This window comes from Leucoraja erinacea, chromosome 22 (genome assembly GCF_028641065.1).
Source record: "Leucoraja erinacea ecotype New England chromosome 22, Leri_hhj_1, whole genome shotgun sequence".
Taxonomy (NCBI): domain Eukaryota; kingdom Metazoa; phylum Chordata; class Chondrichthyes; order Rajiformes; family Rajidae; genus Leucoraja; species Leucoraja erinaceus.
This window is the reverse complement of record NC_073398.1, coordinates 28,557,231-28,581,575: the sequence shown is the minus strand read 5'-3', so window position 1 is coordinate 28,581,575 and position 24,345 is coordinate 28,557,231. Positions and strand designations below refer to the sequence as shown.

The 24,345-nt window shown below is 44.0% G+C and overlaps 1 protein-coding gene across 1 annotated transcript in view; it reads right to left on the bottom strand.

Moving 5' to 3' along the window:
- strip2 (striatin interacting protein 2) overlaps window positions 1-23,233 on the bottom strand; it is a 36,729-nt gene extending 13,496 nt beyond the window's left edge. The window contains exons 1-12 of the mRNA XM_055653336.1: window positions 22,632-23,233; window positions 16,335-16,404; window positions 14,113-14,187; window positions 13,469-13,603; window positions 12,255-12,375; window positions 11,398-11,466; window positions 10,691-10,797; window positions 6,899-7,026; window positions 5,368-5,550; window positions 3,259-3,467; window positions 2,618-2,683; window positions 2,042-2,105 (exon numbers count right to left, since the gene is read on the bottom strand). Coding sequence (XP_055509311.1) covers window positions 2,042-2,105; window positions 2,618-2,683; window positions 3,259-3,467; window positions 5,368-5,550; window positions 6,899-7,026; window positions 10,691-10,797; window positions 11,398-11,466; window positions 12,255-12,375; window positions 13,469-13,603; window positions 14,113-14,187; window positions 16,335-16,404; window positions 22,632-22,718 — 1,314 coding nt within the window. The 5' untranslated portion in view covers window positions 22,719-23,233. The remainder of the gene's footprint in view (window positions 1-2,041; window positions 2,106-2,617; window positions 2,684-3,258; window positions 3,468-5,367; window positions 5,551-6,898; window positions 7,027-10,690; window positions 10,798-11,397; window positions 11,467-12,254; window positions 12,376-13,468; window positions 13,604-14,112; window positions 14,188-16,334; window positions 16,405-22,631) is intronic.
- Between the last annotated feature and the right edge of the window lie 1,112 nt (window positions 23,234-24,345).

Genomic DNA, 24,345 nt, shown 5'->3' with positions numbered 1-24,345 from the left:
CAAAATGCTTTCCTCCTCCCAGTAGATGATGGGGTGGACAGCCCATCAAGGTGTCTGCCCTTCCTGTGTGAAGGAGAGTGGTCAACAGTACCATGCGTTTGCATTTTGCAGGGGCCGACAGCACAGCCCGTACCAAAGCACCACCTCCCAATAATGCAATTCAATGGAAATTTACTTGGAAAACAGTGTAAGGGTCAAGGACCTGTGGCTGCTCAAGGTCATCAACAAGAGTGCAAAGGTCAGAATTATGTAGTGGATTCTGCCCCAGAAACTGTCCCAATTGATTTTTGACAGTTACACAAAAAAGCTGGAGAAACTCAGCGGGTGCAGCAGCATCTATGGAGCGAAGGAAATAGGCAACGTTTCGGGCCGAAACCCTTCTTCAGACTGATCGGGGGCGGGGGTGGGTGGGGACAAGAAAGGGATTTGTGCTTGAAGAAATTCTGCAGAAGGGTCCCGACTCGAAACGTTACTTATTCATTTCTCCAGAGATGCTGCCTGGCCCGCTGAGTCACTCCAGCACTTTGTGTCCCTTTGTTGTTTGCAAGAGGCTTCCTCCATCACCTAATCGCACCCTATCATCACTTCTTTCTTTTCCCCAGGTAAATGGATCATTTTGTTGCGAAGTTTTAGTTTAGAGATACAGCGCAGAAACAGGCCCTTCGGCCCACAGGATCAGTGCCGACTAGCGATCCCCGCACATTAACACCATCCTCCACCCATTAGGGACAATTGTTTTACATTGACCAAGCCAATTAACCTACAAACCTGTACATCTTTGGAATGTGGGAGGAAACTGAAGACCTCGGAGAAAACTCCATACAGACAGCACCTGTGGTCGGGATCGAACCCAGGTCTTCCGCGCTGCATTCGCTCTAAGGCACCAAATCTACCGCTGCGCCACCATTATATCATGTGGACACTTGGGCCAACCACACTGAATAACAGAGTTCTTTCAGAGACTGAGAAGAATTCATAACTCTCTTTTATTTACATTTCCTCTGGTGAGGAAAAAAAAATTAGAGCCCAGCTGACTGAATAGGTTCCAGTCGGCACCATCCAAAGGTGGTCCCGACCCGAAACATCATCTATCCATGTTCTCCACAGATGCTGCCTGACCCCACTGTGTTACTCCAGCACTTTATGTCTTTTTTTTTTGTAAACCAGCACCTGCAGTTCCTTGCTTCGACAACTCTCCCACTGCTCGTAGACCTGGTTGGAATCTCAGTAGGAAGTCAAACTGACCGCTAAAATGTGCTCAATTTCCCGATACATTGAACTAACCAGAAGATGCCATTTATAGAAGGAGCTACTATGAAAATGGGGCTCTCCAGGATCGGGTTCTGACCAGTAACATATAATAGTTAGAATGATCTTTACTGCAGGTAAAGTGGGAAAGGTGAATTTCATAAGAACTACCTACCACGGGCATTGAACATTCCATGTTCTCCCCAGGGTCACAGAACTCCCCGACTCAAGTGTTGTCGTCATTACAACAAAGGCCTAGAAACTCCCCATGGTGAAGTGGGAACACCTTCACCACACCATGTTCCAAGGACATCACTCTCTACATTCTCAAGGGCATAAATGATGATGGCCTCGCCAACAGCAAGCTCATCCTGTGAAAGGGCAAATAAAAGACTGAAAACATCTAAATTCGCCCTAGACACAAAATGCTGGAGTAACTCAGCAGGACAGGCAGCATCTCTGGAGAGAAGGAATGGGTTGATGTTTCAGGTCGATACCTTAAACTAACAGGACAGCATAGTGGCGCAGCTATTGTGAGGGTGTGACTGGGCGTTCAATCCTGTGATGTGGGGCTGAGGGCTGCCTTGCTGGAAACTAACAGTGTCTCCTCCCCGTGTCCCCTGGATCGGTCGGCCTCTGGCAGTTACTATCTGATCTGCACTATTTTTCATGGAAGAAGAAAAGACATTTTCGGTTTTTGTTTAACTAATGTATTTGCTTGTGTGTGTTTTCTTGCTGAAACCAAAACGCTGCATGATTTGGAAGGATTGCGTTTAACATCCGCCTCTCTTACCTGCTTCAGGGTCTTTACACTTTCGTGAATGGGTCTCGGTAGACCCACCAGAGTATCAGTATCACTGGGAACAGAAAACACAAATACATTTTAAAATCAACACATGAGCGGCACTCAACTTTCCTAACGCTGCCAGTATTCACGATATGTATACTTACGAATGTAGGATAGGATTCCAGCAAATGGCCAGTGAGCACATTATCCATGAGGTAGTTCCTCAAACAACATGGAACAGAACGGCAAAGGAATGGGCCCCTCAGCCCACAATGTCCGTGCCAAACTTTGATGTCAAGCTAAGCTAATCTCTTCCTGCACATGATCCATATCTCTCCATCCCCTGCATATCCATGTACCTTTCTAAGGACCATTTAATCTGCTAACCTGCATATTAAATTTGGGATGTGGGAGAAAACTGGAGCACCTGGAGGAAACCAAGCCAGTCATAGGGAGAATGTGCAAATTCCACATAAACAGCACCCGAGGTCAGGATGGGCTCCGGGTCTCTGGAGCTAGTATGTGAAAAGATCTGTCACAAAGAGGCCACGCACTGCGGAATGAAACTGCTTCAATACTCACTTCCCCAGCGTGAATCCGATGAACTTGCATCTGCTCACTTCCAGAAACTCTTCAATGTCCTTCTCCCTGCAGAAGTGAGAGGTATACAGGTGAGAATGATCTGACACGGCTTCAAGCTTAGAATGTGCAGAAGATCACAAAAGGCAGCAGCATGTTCTTGCGGCAACAAATTGGATAGTTATAAAGAACAGTTTCATCAAGATGCTTCAACACGGCCCGACACTGAATAAAGAGAGTCACTAAATACTGACAGCGTGGAGTCTCAAAGTAATATCAGGATGTGTGGGCAGTGATGCGGATAGCTTCAGTGGGTGGGTGGAAAACAATAACTGTCTGTGTGGAGTTTGTACGTTATCCCTATGACTGCAAGAGTCGCCTTCCACATCTTGGTTTCTTGGTTTCTTGGTCCTCCAAAATATTCCAAATGGAATTTAAACTGGAGGTGGATCCCTGAGGGTATGTAGAATAATTAGATCCGGACAATTGCCTCTGGTGTGTAAGGAGTGGATGTGAAAGTGGGATAGCATAGAACTGTTGTTAATGGGTGATCGATGATCGGCGTGGACTCAGTGGGCCGAAGGGCCTGTTTCCATGCAGTATCGCTAAATTAAACCAAACAACCAGCATGGAATAATACCAACCTGACCTTTGGAGTCCAGGGCAGGCAGCGGGGGAAGAATACCCTGTCTGGGGGCAGTCGTGGACAGGCCAGGGGCTGGGCCAGTGCCTCCCTCTCCAGGGAATCCAGTTCTCCCTCGATCCCACCATCAACATCATCGGCCTCATCATCCTCCTCCCGCGACTCGTCTCTCTCGCAGTAGATATCCAGGCTGTCCTGTTTAACCAGCACCTGCCAATTACAACCGAGGATGAGCATCTGTCCTGACCATGGAGCTGTGTGTCCACCCAACCCTCCTCATAAGTGATAGGAACACAAATTAGGCTATTCGGCCCATCAAGTCCACTCCGCCATTCAATGGCTGATGGCTGGTCTATCCAGTGGCGGACTGGGTCTAAAAATATTGGTTGCCAGGAGACAAAGGGGGCCCACTTGCCATCAGGCAAACTGACAACCTGGCCAGTCCGCCACTGGGTCTATCTATCGCTCTTAACCCCATTTTCCTGCTTTCTCCCAATTACCCCCCACACCCGCACTAATGAAGAATCTATCTCTGCCTTGAAAATATCCATTGACTTGGCCTGCACAACCTTCTGTGGCAATATATTCCATAGATTTACCACCCTCTGACTAAAGTAATTCTTCCTCATCTCCTTCCTGAAGGAATGTCCTTTAATTCTGAGGCTATGAACTCTGGTCCAAGACTCTCCCACTAGTGAAAACATCCTCTCCACAACCACTCTATCCAGGCCTTTCACTATAAGGTAAATGAGGTCCCCCCTCATGCTTCTAAACTCCAGCAATAAGAGGCCTGATGCCGTCAAATGCTCATCATATGTTAACCCAGTCAATCCTGGGATCATTCTCCTCTGGACCCTCTCCAGCGTCAACACATCCTGCCTCAGATATGGGGTCCAAAATTGCTCACAATACTGCAAATGTGGTCTGACCAGCGCCTTGTAGAGCTTCAGCATTAGATCCCTGTTTCTGTATTCTAGCCCCTCTTAAAATAAATGCAAGCATCCTGCTGGTCAGCTGGCCACACTCTCACTCCCAACCGCAGCCGGCCGCACACTCCCTACCCTCACCCCCCGCAGTCATCCCGGACCTCACCCCCCCCCCAGCCATCCCTACCCTCACCCTTCCCCACCCTCACCCCATGAGCCGACACCACTGCCCCCACCCCCAACCCACCGCACTTTACCCACGCTCACCCCCCCAGCCATCCCCACACTCATCCCCCCAAGCCATCGTCACCCTCCCCCCCCCCCCAGTCGACACCACTGCCCCCACCCCAACCCACCGCACTCTCCCCCCACCCCCCTCTCAGCCTTCTCCACTGCCCTCCTCAGCCACCCCCACTCTGCCTGCCCCAACCCTCAGCCGACCCCACTGTCCAACGCCAACATCGGCATACCCTATCCCCCCCCCCCCCCAGCCGATACCACTGCCCACACCCCCAACCCCAGCCGACCCCATGCCCCCACCACTTAATCCGCCAACCCCTCTCCCCACCCCCAGCCACCCCCACTCTCCCTATACCCACCCCTCAGCCAAAGCCAGTGTCACTGTCCAATGCCAACATCAGCCCTCCCTATGCCCCCACAGCCAACTCCACTGCCCCCACCCCTAATGCAGCTGACCCCACTCTCCCCCCCCCCCACTGACCCCATGCCCCCACCCTCAATCCCAGTGGACCCCACAGCCCCTTTGCCCAATAAGCAGCGAGCCCCATTACTCCCATACTGGACCATGGTCAATCCCATCGCCCCCAAGCTGACCAGTGGCCGACCTCACTGCCTTGCCATCTGTCCCATGGCTCGTTCAACTCCCCGCATTCCCTGACGCAGCCAACTGTGGTGCCCGCATGCCCCTCCTGCAACTGGCCCTCCAGCCTCCACTTGGTTCAGATACATTCCCCAGACCATAAGCCAACTCACCACCACCCCTTGCAAGCCTAACCTCACCATGGCTTTTCAGGACTGGTCAGCCAACCTTGCACGCAGGATTGCGAGTGCTGGATTTATGCTGAGTAAAGTGTTGTGGACCCAGTGTGGGTCGAGACCACCATCTAGATTGTGGGGTCGAATCGTCTACTCTTGTTCCCCACGAGCCGCGGAGAAAGCCTCACCCGTCGGCCTCTGCGTCCTCGCCTCTGCTGCTGCTCCAGTAGGTCCATGGCTGAGGCTGGGGGAGAGGCAGCTCGCAGTGTGCGCATCACCTCAATACTGTTCTCCGCCAGTGCAGGGAGGCCCAGCTGCTCTCGCTTCTCCATCTTCAGTTCCTGCAGCTCCTCAAACCCTCCAAGACAGAACTGAGAGCAAAGAAACGTTGGCAATCATTTGTCCGGAACCACCCATGAGCCTCAAGTTCAGACGCCAACTGTGACAGCTGGACCAATATAATGGCACACATGTTAATGAATATTTCTAACAATAGGTGGCCCATATTGTTTTGCTATGAGGCCCATACCAAAAGGATTTGAGTATAAGAGCAGGGAGGTTCTACTGCAGTTGTACAGGGTCTTGGTGAGACCACACCTGCAGTATTGCGTACAGTTTTGGTCTCCTAATCTGAGGAAAGACATTCTTGCCATAGAGGGAGTACAGAGAAGGTTCACCAGACTGATTCCTAGGATGGCAGGACTTTCATATGAACAAAGACTGGATAGACTCGGTTTGTACTTGCTAGAATTTAGAAGATTGAGGGGGGGGGATCTTATAAAAACTTACAAAATTCTTAAGGGGTTGGACAGGCTAGATGCAGGAAGATTATTCCTGATGTTAGGGAAGTCCAGAACAAGGGGTCACCGTTTAAGGATAATAGGGAAGTCTTTTAGGACCGAGATGAGAAAATCATTTTTTACACAGAGAGTGGTGAATCTGTGGAATTCTCTGCCACAGAAGGTAGTTGAGGCCAGTTCATTGGCTAGATTTAAGAGGGAGTTAGATGTTGCCCTTGTGGCTAAAGGGATCAGGGGGTATGGAGAGAAGGCAGGTACAGGATACCGAGTTGGATGATCAGCCATGATCATATTGAATGGCGGTGCAGGCTCGAAGGGCCGAATGGCCTACACCTATTTTCTATGCACCTATTTTCTATGGTTCTATGTAACAATCAACTTTAACTCTATGTTTTTTACTCGATCGTGACAGGGTTGACAGAGGCATCGTTCAATTGGGTCCAGGGGAAGGGAAGGGGAGGATTGGAGAGCACAGTGGCAAGAATGGTGCTGGTTCCCAGCTACCCTGCTGGAGGATGCATGTAAATGATTACATGGCAAACACAAGACTGGGGTCATCTTGGCAGTGATGTCAACCACAGCCTAATAGCTGCTCGAGTCAACGTGTCAATGACAGCAGTTTGGTAACCGAGCCAGAGCACGACGACACGGATGGAACCACATCCCAACGGGAATCACCAGCTGCATGGGGGGGGTCCCAAAGACCACAACATATATGGTCAGAACTTCATAGCACTCACTCGCATCACTGTGCAAATACCTTCACCACTGACTACAGCAGATAAGTGCACCACGACCTTCAAGGGCATTTAAGGAAGGGTAATAAATGATAGACACTTCCTTAGACTTCAAATTTTTTTTTTTAAATTACTAGTTTTTTTTGGTATGTATCAAGTAAGGTTTAAGGATTGAGACTCACCAAAATTGTCTTCCAGAGGAGCAACAACACCTTCTTAATGGGGCAGTGCGGAGCATTCCCACAGCAGAACTTGTTCACAAGGGAGAAGAGGAGGATCGCAAAGGGCTCCCCGTTATACACTGGGGAACCTAAGGAACAGAATAGAATTCAACACAGAACAGTTTTAGCTCTCTGAGAAAAAAACCTAGGTCAGCCAAGAATAACCCTGGTCATAGATACTGGAGGCTGAAACGTTTAAGAAGGAACTGCAGAGGCTGGAAAATCAAAGGTACACAAAAATGCTGGAGAATCTCAGCGGGTGCAGCAGCATCTATGGAGCGAAGGAAATCCTTCGCTCCATAGATGCTGCTGCACCCGCTGAGTATCTCCAGCATTTTTGTGTACCCTGGAGGCTGAAACCATCTCTGCCATTCAATCAGATACTGACTGGTTGGCACCCTCAAGGACACACTCCCTGGACAAATTGAACATGGGATACATTTACATGAAGAAAATAGCTGAGGTCAACCTCTGCAACAAACTCCTCACACCACCCTCAGCATTTGCTCAGTGGTAGCTGATGGTTTGGAGTAGGAGATTTCAGAAACCCAGAAAAAGGTGAAAGCTATTTAAATTTCCACCTGAAGCGCACAGTGTGTTTATCCAGCAGCAGTAAGGCAGCGTAAAAGCTCCGAGCAGGCTGCCGTGTGGGTTACTGAGGTGAAGTCAGTTCACTGCCTCTCCATACATCTGCTGAATGTATGCATCATCACTAGAGCTCAGCTCCCGATATGCACCAGGCCCTGAATCATGCTGAGATATGGTGCTAGCATCGCACCAATGCAGCAACTGTGCATGTTGGGGGTTAGTCAGACAGTGTCACCAAGCCAATCTACCAAACAAAGGCAACTGAGTAATAGTCAGGAGTGGGTGCCTGCACTTATTTCTCCATCCCTAATACAGGAACACTGACCATATTTACACCTGCAAGAAGACCAGATTGGGAAAGTTTTAATTTATTTTTGAAATAATTCCTGGCTGGAACATGTTTCCCGTTTCACAGCAGCATACACACAGGATCTACACCAGAAAACAGGCTGTGTGGATAAACTAGTTCACTCAGGGTCTTAATGCTCCATACCAACCTCCTCTTACACCTCTTCATTACATTTTTCACACATCCTTCCACACCCGCTTTCCTCAGGTGTTCAAGAACTTCCCCTTAAATGGATCAATGCTTCTTGTCTTTACTGCTCCCTGTTCCACTGCTCTGGATAAACTTCTCAAATGGGTTTATTTGTGGCGACTTTACATTTCTGCTTCCAGCATTGTTCTCTGGTTATGTCTTTCCAAAGTGTCCATACAGATTTCTGGGTCAATACCTCAGGGAATGCGACTATTGTCGGGCAGAAAATCCAGAGCATTGCTTGTTCTACTAATGATAGAACTGGACTAGATCCCAGCAGTGAGAACCTGATATTTATTTTTAACCAGTTGACACAGTTTCCCATTTCCCTTTCACACATTGATCCCACACCCCGACCACGAACACAGCCTTGCATCCACACACACCACCTCAATCCCTCCCCTCACTCACATCAAGGCTTAGCAGAAACAGGAAAGGGCAAACAGCAAATATTAGAAAGTTGGCATATAAAACAAATTAAAACAAACATAATGAAATACTGGAGCTCACGGCATTGTGAGTGAAGCAGCAAAATACCAAAGTTTTGAATGTGTAGCTACAATTAGAAATCAGACAACACATCCTTTAAAGAGCCCAGACTCACATCCAATGAATAACTTGTCATTTCTCCGAAGATGCTAACTTGACCTACTGACCTCTGCACTTCCAGCAACTCGGTGCCAAATTCTAATATTTGATTTTTGACTTTTACTTAATCTTCAAAAGTGCTCAAAATTCACCATTAATCCCCACCACACAACCGTCATTCCAACTTTTCGACATCCTGGAAATGAGCCTTTATTTTAGACTTGAGATACATCGCGGAAATAGGCCCTTTGGCTCACCAAGTCCGCGTCGACCAGCAATCACCCTGTACACTAGCAGTATCCAACACACCGCAGGTGGGACATAGAAACATGGAAAATAAGTGCAGAAGTAGGCCATTTGGCCCTTCGAGCCAAATGTTCAGCCCATTCAATATGATCATGGCTGATCATTCAAAATCAGTACACCATTCCTGCTTTCAATCCATATCCTTTTATTCCATTAGCCCTAAGAGCTAAAACTAACTCTTTGAAAACATCCAGTGAATTGGCCTCCACTGCCTCGTGGCAGAGAATTCCAGATTCACAACTCTCTGGGTGAAAATGTTTTTCCTCATCATAGTCCTAAATGGCCTACCCCTTATTCGTAAATTGTGACCCCTCATTCTGTACTCCTCCAACATGGGAAACATTTTCCCTGCATCTAGCCTGTCCAGGCTAGTAGCTGGGACATGTTGGCCGGTGAGGGCAAGTTGGGCCAAAGGGCCTGTTTCCACACTGTATCACTCTATGACTCTCTGACACAAGGGATGATACACAATTTTACCCAAGCCAATTAACCTACAAACTTGCACGTCTTTTGGGAGTGGGAGGAAACCGAAACACCTGGAGAAAACCAACATTGTTTCAGGGAGAACATACAAACTCCGTACTGACAGCGCTCGTGGTCAGGATTGAACCTGCGTCTCTGGTGCTGTAAGGCAGCAATTCTACCGCTGCGCCACTCAAGTTAATCTCAAGAGAGGTATGCCACTTCTCTCAAGATTTATCATACACTATAACTGGTAATTCAATGAAGACACACGAAATTGCAGATTTTGGAATCTTGGGCAAAAAACAAAGAGATGGAAGATGTCAACAGGTGAGGCAGCATCTGTGGAGGGAATGGACAAATGATGTTTCAGGTTGGGACTCTTCAGACTGATGGAGTCGGGGGAAGAAAGCGGGGGAAGAGAGGAGGCCCATTGTAATCTTATTTCATTGATAACTGCTGCTTGGTTTATCTAACAGTTAATACCAGTTAACAAATAAAGGGTAATACTAGAATTGTACAATCATGCCAATTAGGAGTGGTTGAATAGACGGAGTCACCTTTTTCTTGCTAAGAAATAGCTTGGGTAGAAGCCTATAAAATATTTGAAAAATAATGAAAAGTTTTGATACATGAGATTCAGGGATAATTTTTTCACATGCACCTACTGTCTACGCTTTTATTGATGAATGCTGTACACAAGTTGGCTGGTTTTCCAGAATGCAATAGTGATGATGTGTGGAATTCTATGCCACAGAAGGCTGTGGAGGCAAAGTGTGTGGATATATTTAAGGCAGAGATGGATAGATTCTTGATTAGTACGGGTGCCAGAGGTTATGGGGAGAAGGCAGGAGAATGGGGTGAGGAGGGAGAGATAGATCAGCCATGATTGAATGACGGAGTAGACTTGATGGGCTGAATGGCCTAATTCTACTCCTATCACTTATGATCATAGATCTGAGGTTCTTCATTAATTGCAAGGCATTTTGAATGTCAAGTCAAGTCAAGTCAAGTTTATTTGTCACATACACATACGAGATGTGCAGTGAAATGAAAGTGGCAATGCTCGCGGACTTTTGTGCAAAAGACAAACAACAAAACAACCAAACAAATTATAAACACAATCATAACACACACGCCCTGAGATTGTGAACGATAGCCGATTTAAAAAAACAAGCCATTTTTCTTTCAAGGTAGCTGCAGCGATGAAATTAATTGAAGGTCATGCAATAGTTTTAATTACATCCCTAAGCCAAAGAGATCAGACTCACTTAATTCATTCCTGAATCCATCTCTTGCCAAACTCCACTCTGGTTTATCATCTTCCACCTCTCTGCGCATTATCTCCATCATCAGGTACATAATGTTCAGCAGCACCCTGCAACAGCAGCAACGGACGAGATTTGCAAGCTTTACAGATATGGCACCACGTAAACAGCAAGAATGGGAGCAGAAGCAAGGACTATCAAGGTTAGGAGGCAAAACAAATGAATCAACACCCAGCAAGAATGCAAGTATTTTTATATTTTGGTTTACACGGAACAACATCAATGTGCAAAGTAAATGGCCAGGGAAGGAAACGCATCCTCGGCATCTGGGTCAATAATGTTCCATTACTCAGACAAAAAAAAATCAACATTCACAGATGAGGACTTGCTGGATTAGATAACCTGCAACACTCATTGGGCAGTCTGTGGGCTGTCGTTTAGAAAGTGCATTTGGCCAAAATAGCAAAGTCTGCCTGACTGCACAATGCCACCTTTTCATGGGAAGAGTTCTGGTACATGCGAACAAGAGCAGGAAGATGCAATGCAATGACCAGGACCATATGTAAACCAGAAGGAGGACATACTTCTGCAGAGCCCATGTTGCCAGTGACACCAAGTGATCAGATATAACATCGAGCAGACACCACAGTTCATCATACAGAAACAAATGCAGACGAGAACTTTGAATTCAAAGGCGTGCAAAACCTTACCTCAGCTCCGTGCTATCAGCAAGGGAGATTGCTGGCTTCCTCAGGGAACTGCTACATGCCTGGCTGTTACTGCATGAAAACACAATCATATTTACATTTAACTGCATGCTTCAATTCACAAGGTGACAGTTACAAACTTGTCTCGGGTACATGCTTTGTTTTTTTTTCCCCATCCAATCTCAACCAGTCAGTTCACAAGGGAGGCCATTCAGCATATCAAACACTCTTTTATTTGATTCATCCTATCACATGACCCAATCATGAGGTTTATGTCCTCCTGACCCTGTCATGAGAGAGAAATTGATACAAAGTCCTTGCTAATTTCTACCTACGTTCTGCATGTGACTGCGTGGGTTGTCTCCGGGAGCTTCGGTTTCCACCCCCACATTTCAAAGACGTGCAGGTTTGTAGGTTAATTGACTCATGTAAATTGCCCCTAGTGCGTAGGATGCAAAAGTGGGGTAACATGGGACTAATGTATGGGTAATTGATGGTGGGTGTGGACCCGGTGGGACAAAGAGCCTGTTTCCATGCTGTATCTCTAAACTATCTCTAAACTAAAATAGAGTTGGTAGGAGATAAAGAAATTATATGGAGATTACATGTAGGTAGAATCAATCTTTGAACAAGGCAGTCATTAAACTTCAATTATTAATCACAGTTTCTACATGAAACTACTGATTTTTTCTGCTTAGAGATTTTTTTGTTTCAGTATCATTAAGGTATCATGATTTTTTGTATCATTAAGGTGTTTTAAACAATCCCCTACTCCTTGATATGTCTATCACTAGAACAAAACATAAATCCATTGTACATTCAAAGCAATGTTATAGGTTCTCGGTATTTTCCTTACTTACTCAATCTCCATATTGAGTAATTCTACCAATGCCCCAAATGTGCCCATTTCATAGAGAAGGAAGACATTGTAACGGGCCCAGTGCACCACTTCGGGCTCTGTGTAGCAGTCTTCAAACACACCTGCAGGGAACATCAAAACCAACAGGTCAGGTACATGATGAAAGAGATTGCATTCTACTGTGTTCTTGGGTAATGAGATGGGGGCAGGGAAGAAGCTGGTGTTTTGGAAATTATATCTTTGTCACAGGAAGAGAGTGGCAAATGGCAGAGAAACCAATATCCAGACCAGTATCGGAGATGAGCGCCAACAGCTTTCAAGCCATGGACAAAACAGGCAGGAATTTCCACTGTCGCCACTACAGTGGACCATTCTATGCAATACCAAGCGTGTTAGTCTGGCGATTAGTGGTACACCTGCTTTGTTGGGGCTCCAACTGGCCACCAACAATAGGGACAACCCAGCTCCATGTTATCAGATCATCCCCTGCCCTCCATCCACATGGATTTATGACATGGGTGGGTTATAGGGTGTGAAGATGAATTTAAGCATTCGTGTTTCTGACTAGGAGTGAGAGAGAGTGTTATAGGAAATAACTAAATAGATCCTTGCCAGCGGTTTTCTTGGAAGATATTTTGCTTGCGCACTGTGGCATGTAATTAAATCAATTTGTCATACAGGGAGGAAATCTAATCTAAAAACACTTTAAGTCATGGTGCGACTCAGACTGTGGCAGTTATCTTCAAGTTCATAACCATGCCAACAGTTCAGTGTAAGACCATGTCTGCACTTGATGTTGAATGATGAGGTGGATAAGTAAAAGAAACAGTGCAGATTTTTAAATATTGTATATGACTTGGGAACAAAATGAAATTGCACAGTGGCATAGCTGCTGCTTTACAGTGGCAGAGACCCGGGTTTGATCCTGACCTCAGGTGCTGTCTGTGTGCAGTTTGCAAGTTCTCATCATGACTGCATGGGTTTTCTCCAGATGCTCTGTTTTCTTCCCACATCCCAGATACGTTTGGGTTTGTAGGTTAATTAGCCTCTGTAACTTGCCCCCAATGTGTTTTCCTTGTGCAGAGTTAAAACTCCATTCCAGATGGTTAAATCCCATCTACCAGGTCATTTTCCCCACTGGGTTGATGTTACAGAACATTATTAATGGAAGGGAAAACTCTTGGAAGAGAGTTATACTGGCAAATTGCTCGTTACCTTGGGCCAGGTAAAGAATGGCTCTGGCAAACTTAAGTCTTTTCTCTCGGTTTATTACATCCAGTCCATCCAGCAGCCTCATTAAGTAGGTCTTGTGTTCAGCCTCTTCCATTTCTACCCATTTCCTGCCTTTCCCTGGAAATAGACACCAGGCATTAAAATCACACAGACGCTAACATTCACATCCCTCAACCCCCTTCATATCCAGGGGGCCCAATACCCTTGTCAGGTTCAGCTCTGGTTCAGTCCATTTCCCAGAGGAACAAAACGCTGATCGCTGAATAACAAAATAAATGTGGGAGGGATCCTTCCATATTATTACCCCTGTCCAAATGCTTAAAATAGACACATCTTCTACCCAATGTCGTTCATGGTTATACATTAGAAAATATTACAATTTATTCCCTGAACCTTTCTCCCCACTCTCTGCACCCCCACCCCCACCACCGTAAGCTTCTCTGGTGCCATTCTAGTAAACGTCATTTATAATTTAAAATATAAAATGTTATCGCCAGAGCCAGGTTTCTCCCTCCTACTTCAGAGATTTATGGACCATCAAAATCATGTTCAAACTTAGGAAGAAATGAAGCAGAAGTGCTATGGGCTTGTGAGTCCCAATGCTGTTCCTCGCAAATGTCAGTTACCATGAATAGCAAAATCCTCTTCAAAGCAATTGCTGTTAATGGCAAACTCAGGCTCTTCGGTGTAACTGTACAGCTCTGTAGAAAAAGAGAAGAAATGTACAGCGTGGATAAAAAAAAATAATGCTGAATAATAACTCAAATTAATTTAGGTAAAATAACTGCAATGTAAAAACTGTAGAAAGATATCAACAAATTAAGCAAATAGGCAAATCTGTAACAAGCGGAATTCAGTGCTGGCAATTGTAAGGTTGTTTGCTTTGGAGATTTAAAGAGTGGAGGTGGGGAAATGGTCAGTGTCTACATAGATCATTAAAATGGCAGAGAAAGATAAAAAATGAAAAGCTGGGCATATATCTGGGAGGATTCGGGATAGAAGTTATATAAAGCTATGGGAAATCCTGGTTAGATCACATCTTAAGCACTTTGTACAGTTTTTAGCACCACACCTCAGGAGGATATTTTGATCTTGGGATGTACAGAGTGCAGATTTATCAAAATATTACCTAGACTCTGAAGGTAACATTGTGAGAATTGTTGAATTCTCTGGGATTTAAAACCTTAAGATATGGAGGTGCATGGATGATTTTTTTCTAATGCACATGGAGCACATGGTGCGGACACGGTGAGTTGAAGGGCCTGTTTCCACGCTGCATCTCTAAACTAAACACAAATGTCAGGTCAGCTAACATAAATCTGAGATAAATAGACCTCTGTTCATCAAAAGCATTATAGGATATGGGGCAAATGTTGTATCAGTCATGATCAAACCATGGTGGAATGAGCTGTAGATTTGTTGTGCTGTCATGAAATCCACTCATGTCCTCTAGGAAATTAATCTCCTGTCCACACCTGGTCTGATCAATGTAACTCCAATCCTATATCAACAAAGCTGATTCTTAGTGACACTAGCGACTGCAAATGCTGGAATCTGGTGCAAAAAACCCAAAACAAAGTACTGGAGGAACGCAGCGGGTCAGACGGCCTTAGGGGAGGGAATGGAGAGGCAACATTTCAGGTTTAGACCCTTCTTCGGGCTGATGTCTGAAAAGGGTTGATTCTTATCTACCCCCTAAAGTAACCAAGCAAGGCACAGCAACAAATTGCTACAAAGAGAAAAAAAACTTTTGAAGGCGTTACTTCCTCAATACAACTAAAGACCAATGAATTCCAGCCTTGGTGACACCCTGACCGTGAAAATTAGTTGAACAATTCCCGCTCTGCTGGATTGGGTCTGATGCAATCTGAGCAGTTTAGAACGGGTTGGTTGACTCTGTATCCACATCCTTGGCGTCCACTCCCAACTCAAACTCTCAATTTTTCATTGGTCCTCCTCTATTGGCTGGGACATTGTGCTCCCTTGAACCCTTCAAGAGTCAATAATTACGAGCGTTTTGTTGCCATAAGCACCGGGATCAGAACAATTAAATTCTTACTTGCTGCAGCTTTATAGGCACATAAATGCAATAACACAACTAATAAATATACAATAAACAATAATACAATAAATTATCAGTTATATTGCGTAAATGTTTCTGTGCTCAACTGATTTTTATCGAGCTGAAGCTGATGAATTTGTGCAACTCCCAAGAGAGTGCTGCACATTAAGTATCTATAATATTCATTCTGCTGCTTAATATGTTTGGAATTGCCCCCTACGATTGTGCACAAAGTTCTCACATAATCAAAGTCTTTAACACAAAGTGACCAACAATACTGTGACTGTAGTTCACGAGATCCTCTGTTGTAGCTACCAGCACGCTGACCAAATGCAGAGCACTGGCCTCATCTTACATTCCACCTACCTGACTCAAAGACCACACATCTCTTGTAAAGGCTTCCCCTCCCACACTAAGTAAGTCTGCTCTGGTTTGCACAAGGCTTTATCAATTCCCATTGCTATTCTCTAGTTATATGGCCCTTTAGCAATATTCAACAACTACGGGGGCAACTTCTAAAAGTCATTTGCAATGACTTACACACGAACAAGCAGTTATATAAATGTAAATCTTTGGGTCGTTGATTTTGGGACAAAACTCCCACTGGATCAAACTCTTAGATCAACCTCACATGAAAAGTTTTTTCATTAATCTAACCATTCAGTGATTATGAGATGATCACAGTTGGCGTGACGTCTTTAAGTAGGAACATAGACAAATAACCCCATTTAATGCAGAACCTGCCATTGGTTAATTCACTAAAATTCAGAGACCAATGCACCTTACCTGACAACTCTGCCACAATGGTGTCTGAATCTCCATATTCAAACTCTACGTTTGGGAAATCCACAGAACTCTGAAAACAAAGGCAAGGGGATAAATCAACTGGTTTCAGTTCATCTTTATCTCTATTTTTAATACTTAAAAGTATCCTAACCACAACAAATGCATTCAACTATAGCTATAACTCAGTGAGAAAACATCTGTGCAGGATTGCATTTTGGCAAACAGATGAATTGCTGAGCATCTTTGACCATCATTTTCTCATCGCATCAATTGCATTTGTGTCACCTGATTGATATTTGCACAGGAGGATTACTGCCTTGTCCACTCCAACCAATCTACGTGATCTCCAGAGAAGGATTCTCGAAACTGGCTCACTGAAACCTATGGTGACCAGTCAAGGATCATTTGGTCAGTCTGAAGAAGGGTTTCGTCCCAAAACGTTGCCTCTTTCCTTCGCTCCATAGATGCTGCCGCACCCGCTGAGTTTCTCCAGCATTTTTGTCTACCAAGAATCATTCTAGATCATTCAAACTTCATTAGTGTTACACAGTGTACTTGAGCTACTCAGCACTATTAGATCCACAGAAATTATGGTTGATCAATTTTAGTTGGGTAAGGATATTAAACGAAAGAAATAAAGATGAGTAAACAGAGATGAGGTATAGATCAACTATGACAGAGTGAATGGCAGAATAAATTCAAAGGCACAAATGGCTTCTTCTTGTCCTAAGATCATTTAAAATGCTTCTCAGGGACATTACACACAAGGTATAAATACCGTCTATGGAACTACAAAGATTTAGATACAACATGACAATGTTTTCTTCATGAAGTTGGCTACCATGTATATTTGAAACCCACTCAACACTCCTCTGGTGGAAGGTTGTCTGTTCTTGCTGCAGGTTTCCATCCCACACACGTCACCATCTTTAGGATCTCCATCAAGAACTAACAGCAACTCAAACTTGCCTTTAGTAACAACAATTTCTGCACAAAACAAGCCATGAATGAGCTGGCAACCACAAGTCGTTAACTCCAAGTGGATGTAAAATGTTCAGTGGGAGATGGGTCAGCAACCCCATCTGCTGCTCCCAACTATGTTTCAGGTACATCTCCCTCATTCAACTCATCTTTCTCTTCTGTACAAAGGCTATTGAAACAGGAACATTTTACAAAGGTCAGAAACGGAGAGCAAAATCAAAGTAGGTTTTAACCTACACACACAATTATGTAGTGTATATGTTGAAACAAGAAGAAGCAGATGCTGCTTTATCAAGGAAAGATACAAAATGCTGGAGTAACTCAAAGGGTCAGGCAGCATCCACGGAGAACATGATTGGTGACTTTGCGGGTCAAGACCCTTCTTCACACTGATGGCTATGTTCCTAGATTAGAAATCCAGAGGCGTCAACAAATGATCTGATGACACGATCATCCGACTAAAATCCACCAAATATGTCTGACTGAAACTTCTGGACTGTCATTAAAAAAAAATCTTGTCACGAGTGTTCATTGAAGGAAATCTGGTGGATTTGGACCACCTGACCCTCAGAACTGAGCCTTTGAAATTTGCTGAAGGAGTGCGCAGACTTCTCTGTTGTATATTCCAATGGGGATTTGGATAAAAAACACATAACCTGCAGAGCAATGGGGAAAGAGTGATAGAAGGATTGACTGAAGTGTTGACTGAAAGCATAACCAACATTGAGCATTGCACCCAGGCCCCATAGACAATAAACGATCATCTGACACAATACAAGGTAGGTTACATAATGGTGAGCATTAGTATTATTCTAAAATGTATGACTGTGATTGAGAATATGACAATGTATGCACATGCAAATGAACATGGCCTTTCTGGCTGTATTTAATTTAGTATTTCATGTGTGGGTGCATGTGAATGAATGCGTGTATGCATGCATGAACCCAAAGCCATTGATAATTTTACTGGACTTGTATCCCAGATACTGGGACCGACGTTAGCTAATGCTTCTGGATTCCCAAATGTGCAGTAATACTTGTTGTAAATACTGTTTGCTGGCCTTGTGGTATTCATTAAACAGTATCAAATGGTGCACACTCAGGCATATTCACTCACACACACTCATGTCTTTTCCTACTATTTCTTTTGGTTGTTATTTTTGGTGTGTATTAACTTTTTAGTCAATGATTAGTGATGTACAGCACTTTGTTGCAGCTATGTTTGTTTTTAAAGTGCTCTATAAATAAAATTATTATTATTATTATTATATATATATATATATTCATTGAAATCCTAATTAGTGAATAACGTCATGTGCAATATTCTGCATGTGTATTGTTCAACTTAGTGTCCAAAATGTTGATTTTTATTGCATGATGTTATAATGGGAGCTGTTGTACAGTGCATCAAACCACATTAAATCAAAATGGAAAATATTGCAAATATTTGCAGAGTTGTTACAATTGCTCTTTTAAAACAAGTTTGTTTAGAACAGAGATTTGAGTTGAAGAGGCATTTTATGTATGTAGACTTAATGGTTAGACCATTTTTTGTATTGTGTGCATTTTCAAGCTTCAATCTTCTGGTTTATGCACGAGATTCATGGTGATGTTGCTATAATTGAACAGTCTCCAACCTATTATTCTTAGAGTAGAAATATGAAACAGGTAAGACAATAACCCACACATATTTATAAAAAGAGTTGATAGACAATATCAAGTCACTTTTATTTATATAGCACATTTAAAAAACAACTCTCATTGGCCAAAGTGATTACATTGGTGGAGGTACTAACATTATACAACAGTGGTTCATATATTAAATACAAACATCACTACATACATATAGCCCTCGCTCAGAGGACGTCCGAGCGATGAAAGAGAGCATGATATGAAAGAGAGCATGATGCACAGGAGGAATGAAAATAGAGTGAAGAGAAAGGGACTGAGGAAACAAATAGAGTACAGAAGAGAGTTGAAAATGGTTTAAAGATTTGTGTGAAAGCCAAGATGGGTAAAAATAGGCATGCAAGAGGAGAAACACCAAATCCAGAATGCCTACTGGAACTAGAAATCTGAAATACAACGGAAAATGTTGTACATACTCATCTTAAGAAGACTTAGGAGAAAGTAAAGATTATATCAAATCAAAGGAAAAAGTTTGTAAAGTTGCAAGAGGCAAAAAGTAAACTGACAATAGAGAATATTTTAGAATTCAGCAAAGACTGACTCAGAGATTGATAACAAGAAAAACAGAATGAGAACAAATTAGGGCTGGCTGCTTTTCAAGAGCTTATCCTTGTGAAAGCAGATCTGACTTACCAAGATGCATGGGATAGAGCCAGTAAGGAATGGGGGCATGCCTCCACCCTTGTCTGCCTCTTCAGAACAGGGTAAAAGGCATCGAGTCATTTGGTAGTAAGGCATCTTTGCTTGAAATCTCTCCCCATTTCAGTTCATAGCCCACCTTGGTACTCAGACCCTGGCCCAGCCACCTGTTTGATTGAATTGGAATGCAAAATCTCTCTTGGCATCCCTGATAGCCTTGCAAAGATTATCCTTGGCCTCCTTATCAATGCAGGGTCATACGACTTGAAATCCTCAGATCTAGATTTTAGCAGAGAGTGAATCTCCCTGTTCTGCCAAGTTTTCTGGTTAGAATAGAACCCAATTGCCTTTGTCGGAATGCAGCCTACACTCATTACTTGATGTAAAGAATGTTTTGCCATATTTTCCGAAACATAACAATGAAATCCCTACTTGCACAATAGATACATAAACATTGTAAATACCATATTAAATGACATCAAAAATAACACACACACACACACACATATATATAAGCTGTTCCGGAATCTGGACGTCAGTTTTCAGGATCCCATACCTTCTTCCTGATAGCAGGAGCGAAATGAAAGTGTGGTCAGGGTAGTGTGGGTCTCTGATGATGCTGGCTGCCTTTTTGAGGCAGTGCCTCCCAGAGATCCCTTCAATGGTGGGAAGGACAGTACTCATGATGTAGTGGGCAGTGTTCTCTACTTTTTGTAACCTTCTTTGTTCCTAGGCGTTCAAGTTGCCGAATTAGGCCGTGATGCAACCAGTCAATTTGCTCTCTCCTGTATATACTCAAGAGAGTATTTGTTGATGATGTTCAACAGGATCAGAATGTCCTAGTGCAAACATCACCGAAAGTGACCATACAGGTGTGGCACGCAAACAATATTTTACCTTAATTGTTGGAGGATTTCAATGCAAGTTTAAATATGTTTAACTGCAATTATGTGTTGAAGCACCTTTGCGGAGCACTTTAGAGGCAGTCCTGAGCTTCCAGTGACCGGTCACTTTAATTCTCCAGCCTATATCCACTCTGACTCATCTATCTGTGGCACACTGCACATTCCAACCACATCTTCCATCTGGCCATGTCTTAAGTCAGGAAACATGTCAACAATTTCAAGTGACTCGCTTTTTCTGTTTGCAATAAACCTAGATAGTTTTAATGTAGGTTATTACTTTTTCCTTCTTTACTGATGCTGTCTGACCTGATGCCTGTTGGATAAGTCTGAAGAAGGGTCTCGACCCGAAACGTCACCCATTCCTTCTATTCAGAGATGCTGCCTGCCCGGCTGAGTTACTCCAACATTTTGTGTCTATCTTCTGTTGGGTACTTTTGTTCTTTCAACACAGGAAAATACCATTTGCTCCATTAAATCTATACCAGCAACCCTATACCCTTAGTTATTTCCCTTTAACCTATTCCCTCTCAAATACCATCAACACCACCATGATTTAATTCTCCTATCACCCAGCTACAACAGTGATAGTTTACAGTAACCTACTAACCTACCACTCAGCTGGCATTGGACCACGGGAGTAAGCTGTAGCATCCCATGTAGTTAGACTCCACACAGACAGCATCAGAGGTCAGTATCAAACCTGGGTCACAAACTGTGAGTCAGCTACACTAACTCCCATGCCACTGTGTTGCTCTAACCTATATTTCATAGATTTTACATGCCCTTTCATTTTCTCTCTAAATGCATTCATTAATCAACCATATAGCTTCATCAGGGGTTTATCACTCAGCCTTACCTCACCCTAAGCTGATATATTCCCTTTGTCCTATCCATCCCTCTCCTAACCTCTCTGCAACTTAGAGCTAACTTACTTTCTCTCCCTTTAATTCTAATAAGCATTTTTAACCCGAAATGTTAACTCTAGTTCTCATTCCACTATTGCTACCCGATTGCTCCAGGATTTTTTCTTGTTTTCAAAATTATAATTAAGAGGAACTCTTGGAGATTATATTAGAGTTTGTGAACCCAGAGCACGTTAGAGAGGATGTTCAACATAAAATCGCCAAATTTGTTCCTAGATGGTGGATCTGTCATAAGCAGACAGGACTAGGCTTCTACTGTCTAGTTTACACAAATGAGAGTTCATCAAGACGTGCAAAATTCTTAGCAGGCTCGACAGGAGGGAGGATGTTTCTGTGACTAAGGAATGTAGAATCAGAGCTTTACAAGAACTTTAACGATTAAGATTGAAGAGGAATTGCTTCGCTAAGACGGCAAAGAGGTTTTGAAATTCCCTAACCCGAAGGGCCATGGAGGCGCAAGTATTGCATGCATTCAAAACAGACTGGCAAATGATAAAAATCTAGGACAGCAAAATCATGTTGAGGCAAAAATGTAACCTGATCTTGTGGGACGACACAGTAATCTCGGGAGTCCAAAAGGTCTAATCTTCTTGTTTCTTCTCTCGTGGCCTCAAAAAAACCAAGAGCTCTCGCTCCACATTTGCTACAGGCCTATTTTCACCATATCCCATTACCAGAATCACGACGGAATGAGTAGGAGAGAGGAAGGGAAATACTTTTCAGATACAGTATATTTCAGCTCACATTATTTAATTAACTTTATTTCCATACTTTTCCACAAATATTAATTCATACTATCATGGGACAGCTGTAAAGTAAACATTGAGATGCTGTCAATTCACAAATGTTGTATGTTTGCCTCACTCCGATTTTAGTTTAAAGAGCTACGGTAAACTCTGAACATCTAATACAACTTTTAGAAGTTGTTTGGATCTGTATCCTGTCACATCGGTCCTGCTTCGACGGTCCTTTACAGCGTTGAACGACCCGGGGTGGCACTGTTTGGAGGTGGTTATTATTAGCCGCTGACACCCGCTCCCGGATTGCTGACTTTATTATTAGCCGCTGATACTCTCTCCAGAGTTGCTGCGGTTATAATTAGCCGCTAGTGACATTGCTGCGGCGCCACTCCGTCCTTCAAACTTGAGCTTTGCACGTACCTCCGAGTCCTTGCGCTGGTTTCGGAAGAGCTCCTTCGCCCGGGCTGTGGAAGAACCGTTTCCCCCGCTCAGACTCGCCGCCTCCATCCTCACTCACTCACTGAGACAGGGAAGTGTTACTTGTCGTAACCAAGCACCGGCGGACGGGACACCGCCCACCCATCGCCCACTGGACGGTCTCCGTGTGAAGGCGGGAGATGGCGGAGGCTTCAATTCATGATTGGATCGGTCCCGCGGAGGGCGGCGATGGACTCCTCACTGCAGAACGACACTGGACCCGGACGAGGCGGGAAACATCAACGCTTGCTTTCTTGCTCATTGTACTGTATATATCTGTTTACTAATCCATCTCTCCGATCAGCAACACTCTCTCTTGCTGCAATGCCTACTTTGAAAAAGTTCGCCTCATCTTTCCGACCAGAGTTCTGCCACACTCTCTTCCTGCATGTCTACTTTGAAGAATGTGTAGGAAGGAACTGCAGATGCTGGTTTAGATCAGATTCAGATTCAACTTTAATTGTCATTGTCTATGTACAGTACAGAGACAACGAAATGCAGTTAGCATCTCCTGGAAGAGCGACATAGAATATGATTTCAATACATAAATCTATTTACATGTATACAGACATAGTGTTTTTGTGTGTGGGTGTGTGTGTGTGTGGGGGGGGGGGGGGGTGATTGGCAGTCACCGAGGTACATTGTTGAGTAGTGTTTACACCGACGATAGACAAAATGCTGGAGTAACTCACCGGGCAGGCAACATCTCTGAAGCGAAGTCTCGACCCGAAACATCGCCCATTCCTTCTATCCAGAGATGCTGCCTATTCCGCTGAGTTACTCCAGCATTGTGTTATACTTTGAAGTTCTCCGACTAGAGTTTTACAACACTCTCTAGCTGCACCCCCTGTGATTCCCCGTGATTCCTCCTGGTCTATGACCTCGTTTTAACTCACTCTCAACCACAGCCACGTGTGTTTTCCTTGATTATCGTTGCTTTCTGCATACCTTCCATTCATTTGTTCTAAGTACCATCTATCTCGTTTTCCTTTCCCCCGACTATGTCTGAAAGGTGTCGACCCAAAACGTTAACTATTCTTCATCCTGAGATGCTGCCTGGCCCACTGAGTTACACCAGCATTTTGTGTCTATCTTCATACTACTGCAGATTAATCTTTCCAGTATAACACATCATTCTCCTTACAGCCATCCTTGCAACTTAGCATTTATTTTACATATCCAATCTGTTCAGTCTGTGTCTTAACTGTTGACACACCGAGCCATCAGTAACCTTTAATATTCCTTGCTCCACACATGGTACCAGGCCGGCTACTTATTTCTAACATTTGGATTCTATATCAGTTTCCCGGCAACTTTCTACGTCTGTTGCATGTTTTTTTATTTCCAATTGCCCTCAATCCTCCAACCACACAGCAATAATTAAGTAGCATTAATGATCCTCGTAGATGTCATCAAATGCACAGAGGCAACCTTGTCTCCCGGCTACCAGACATTGTGTTCCCTTCACTCCTCCTGGCAAACCACACTTTTCCACTTTGGCTGAAAATTTGACTCATGGCATCCACTGTTTCGTTCTGCCCAGACCTGGCCTGCTGTGCTGATTATCTCCAGCATTTGTGATTTTCATGCTGAAGGCAATCAGGATATCTGGTGTCTGTTCTCTTTACTTTTCATTCACAAAGCTTGACTCTTATCT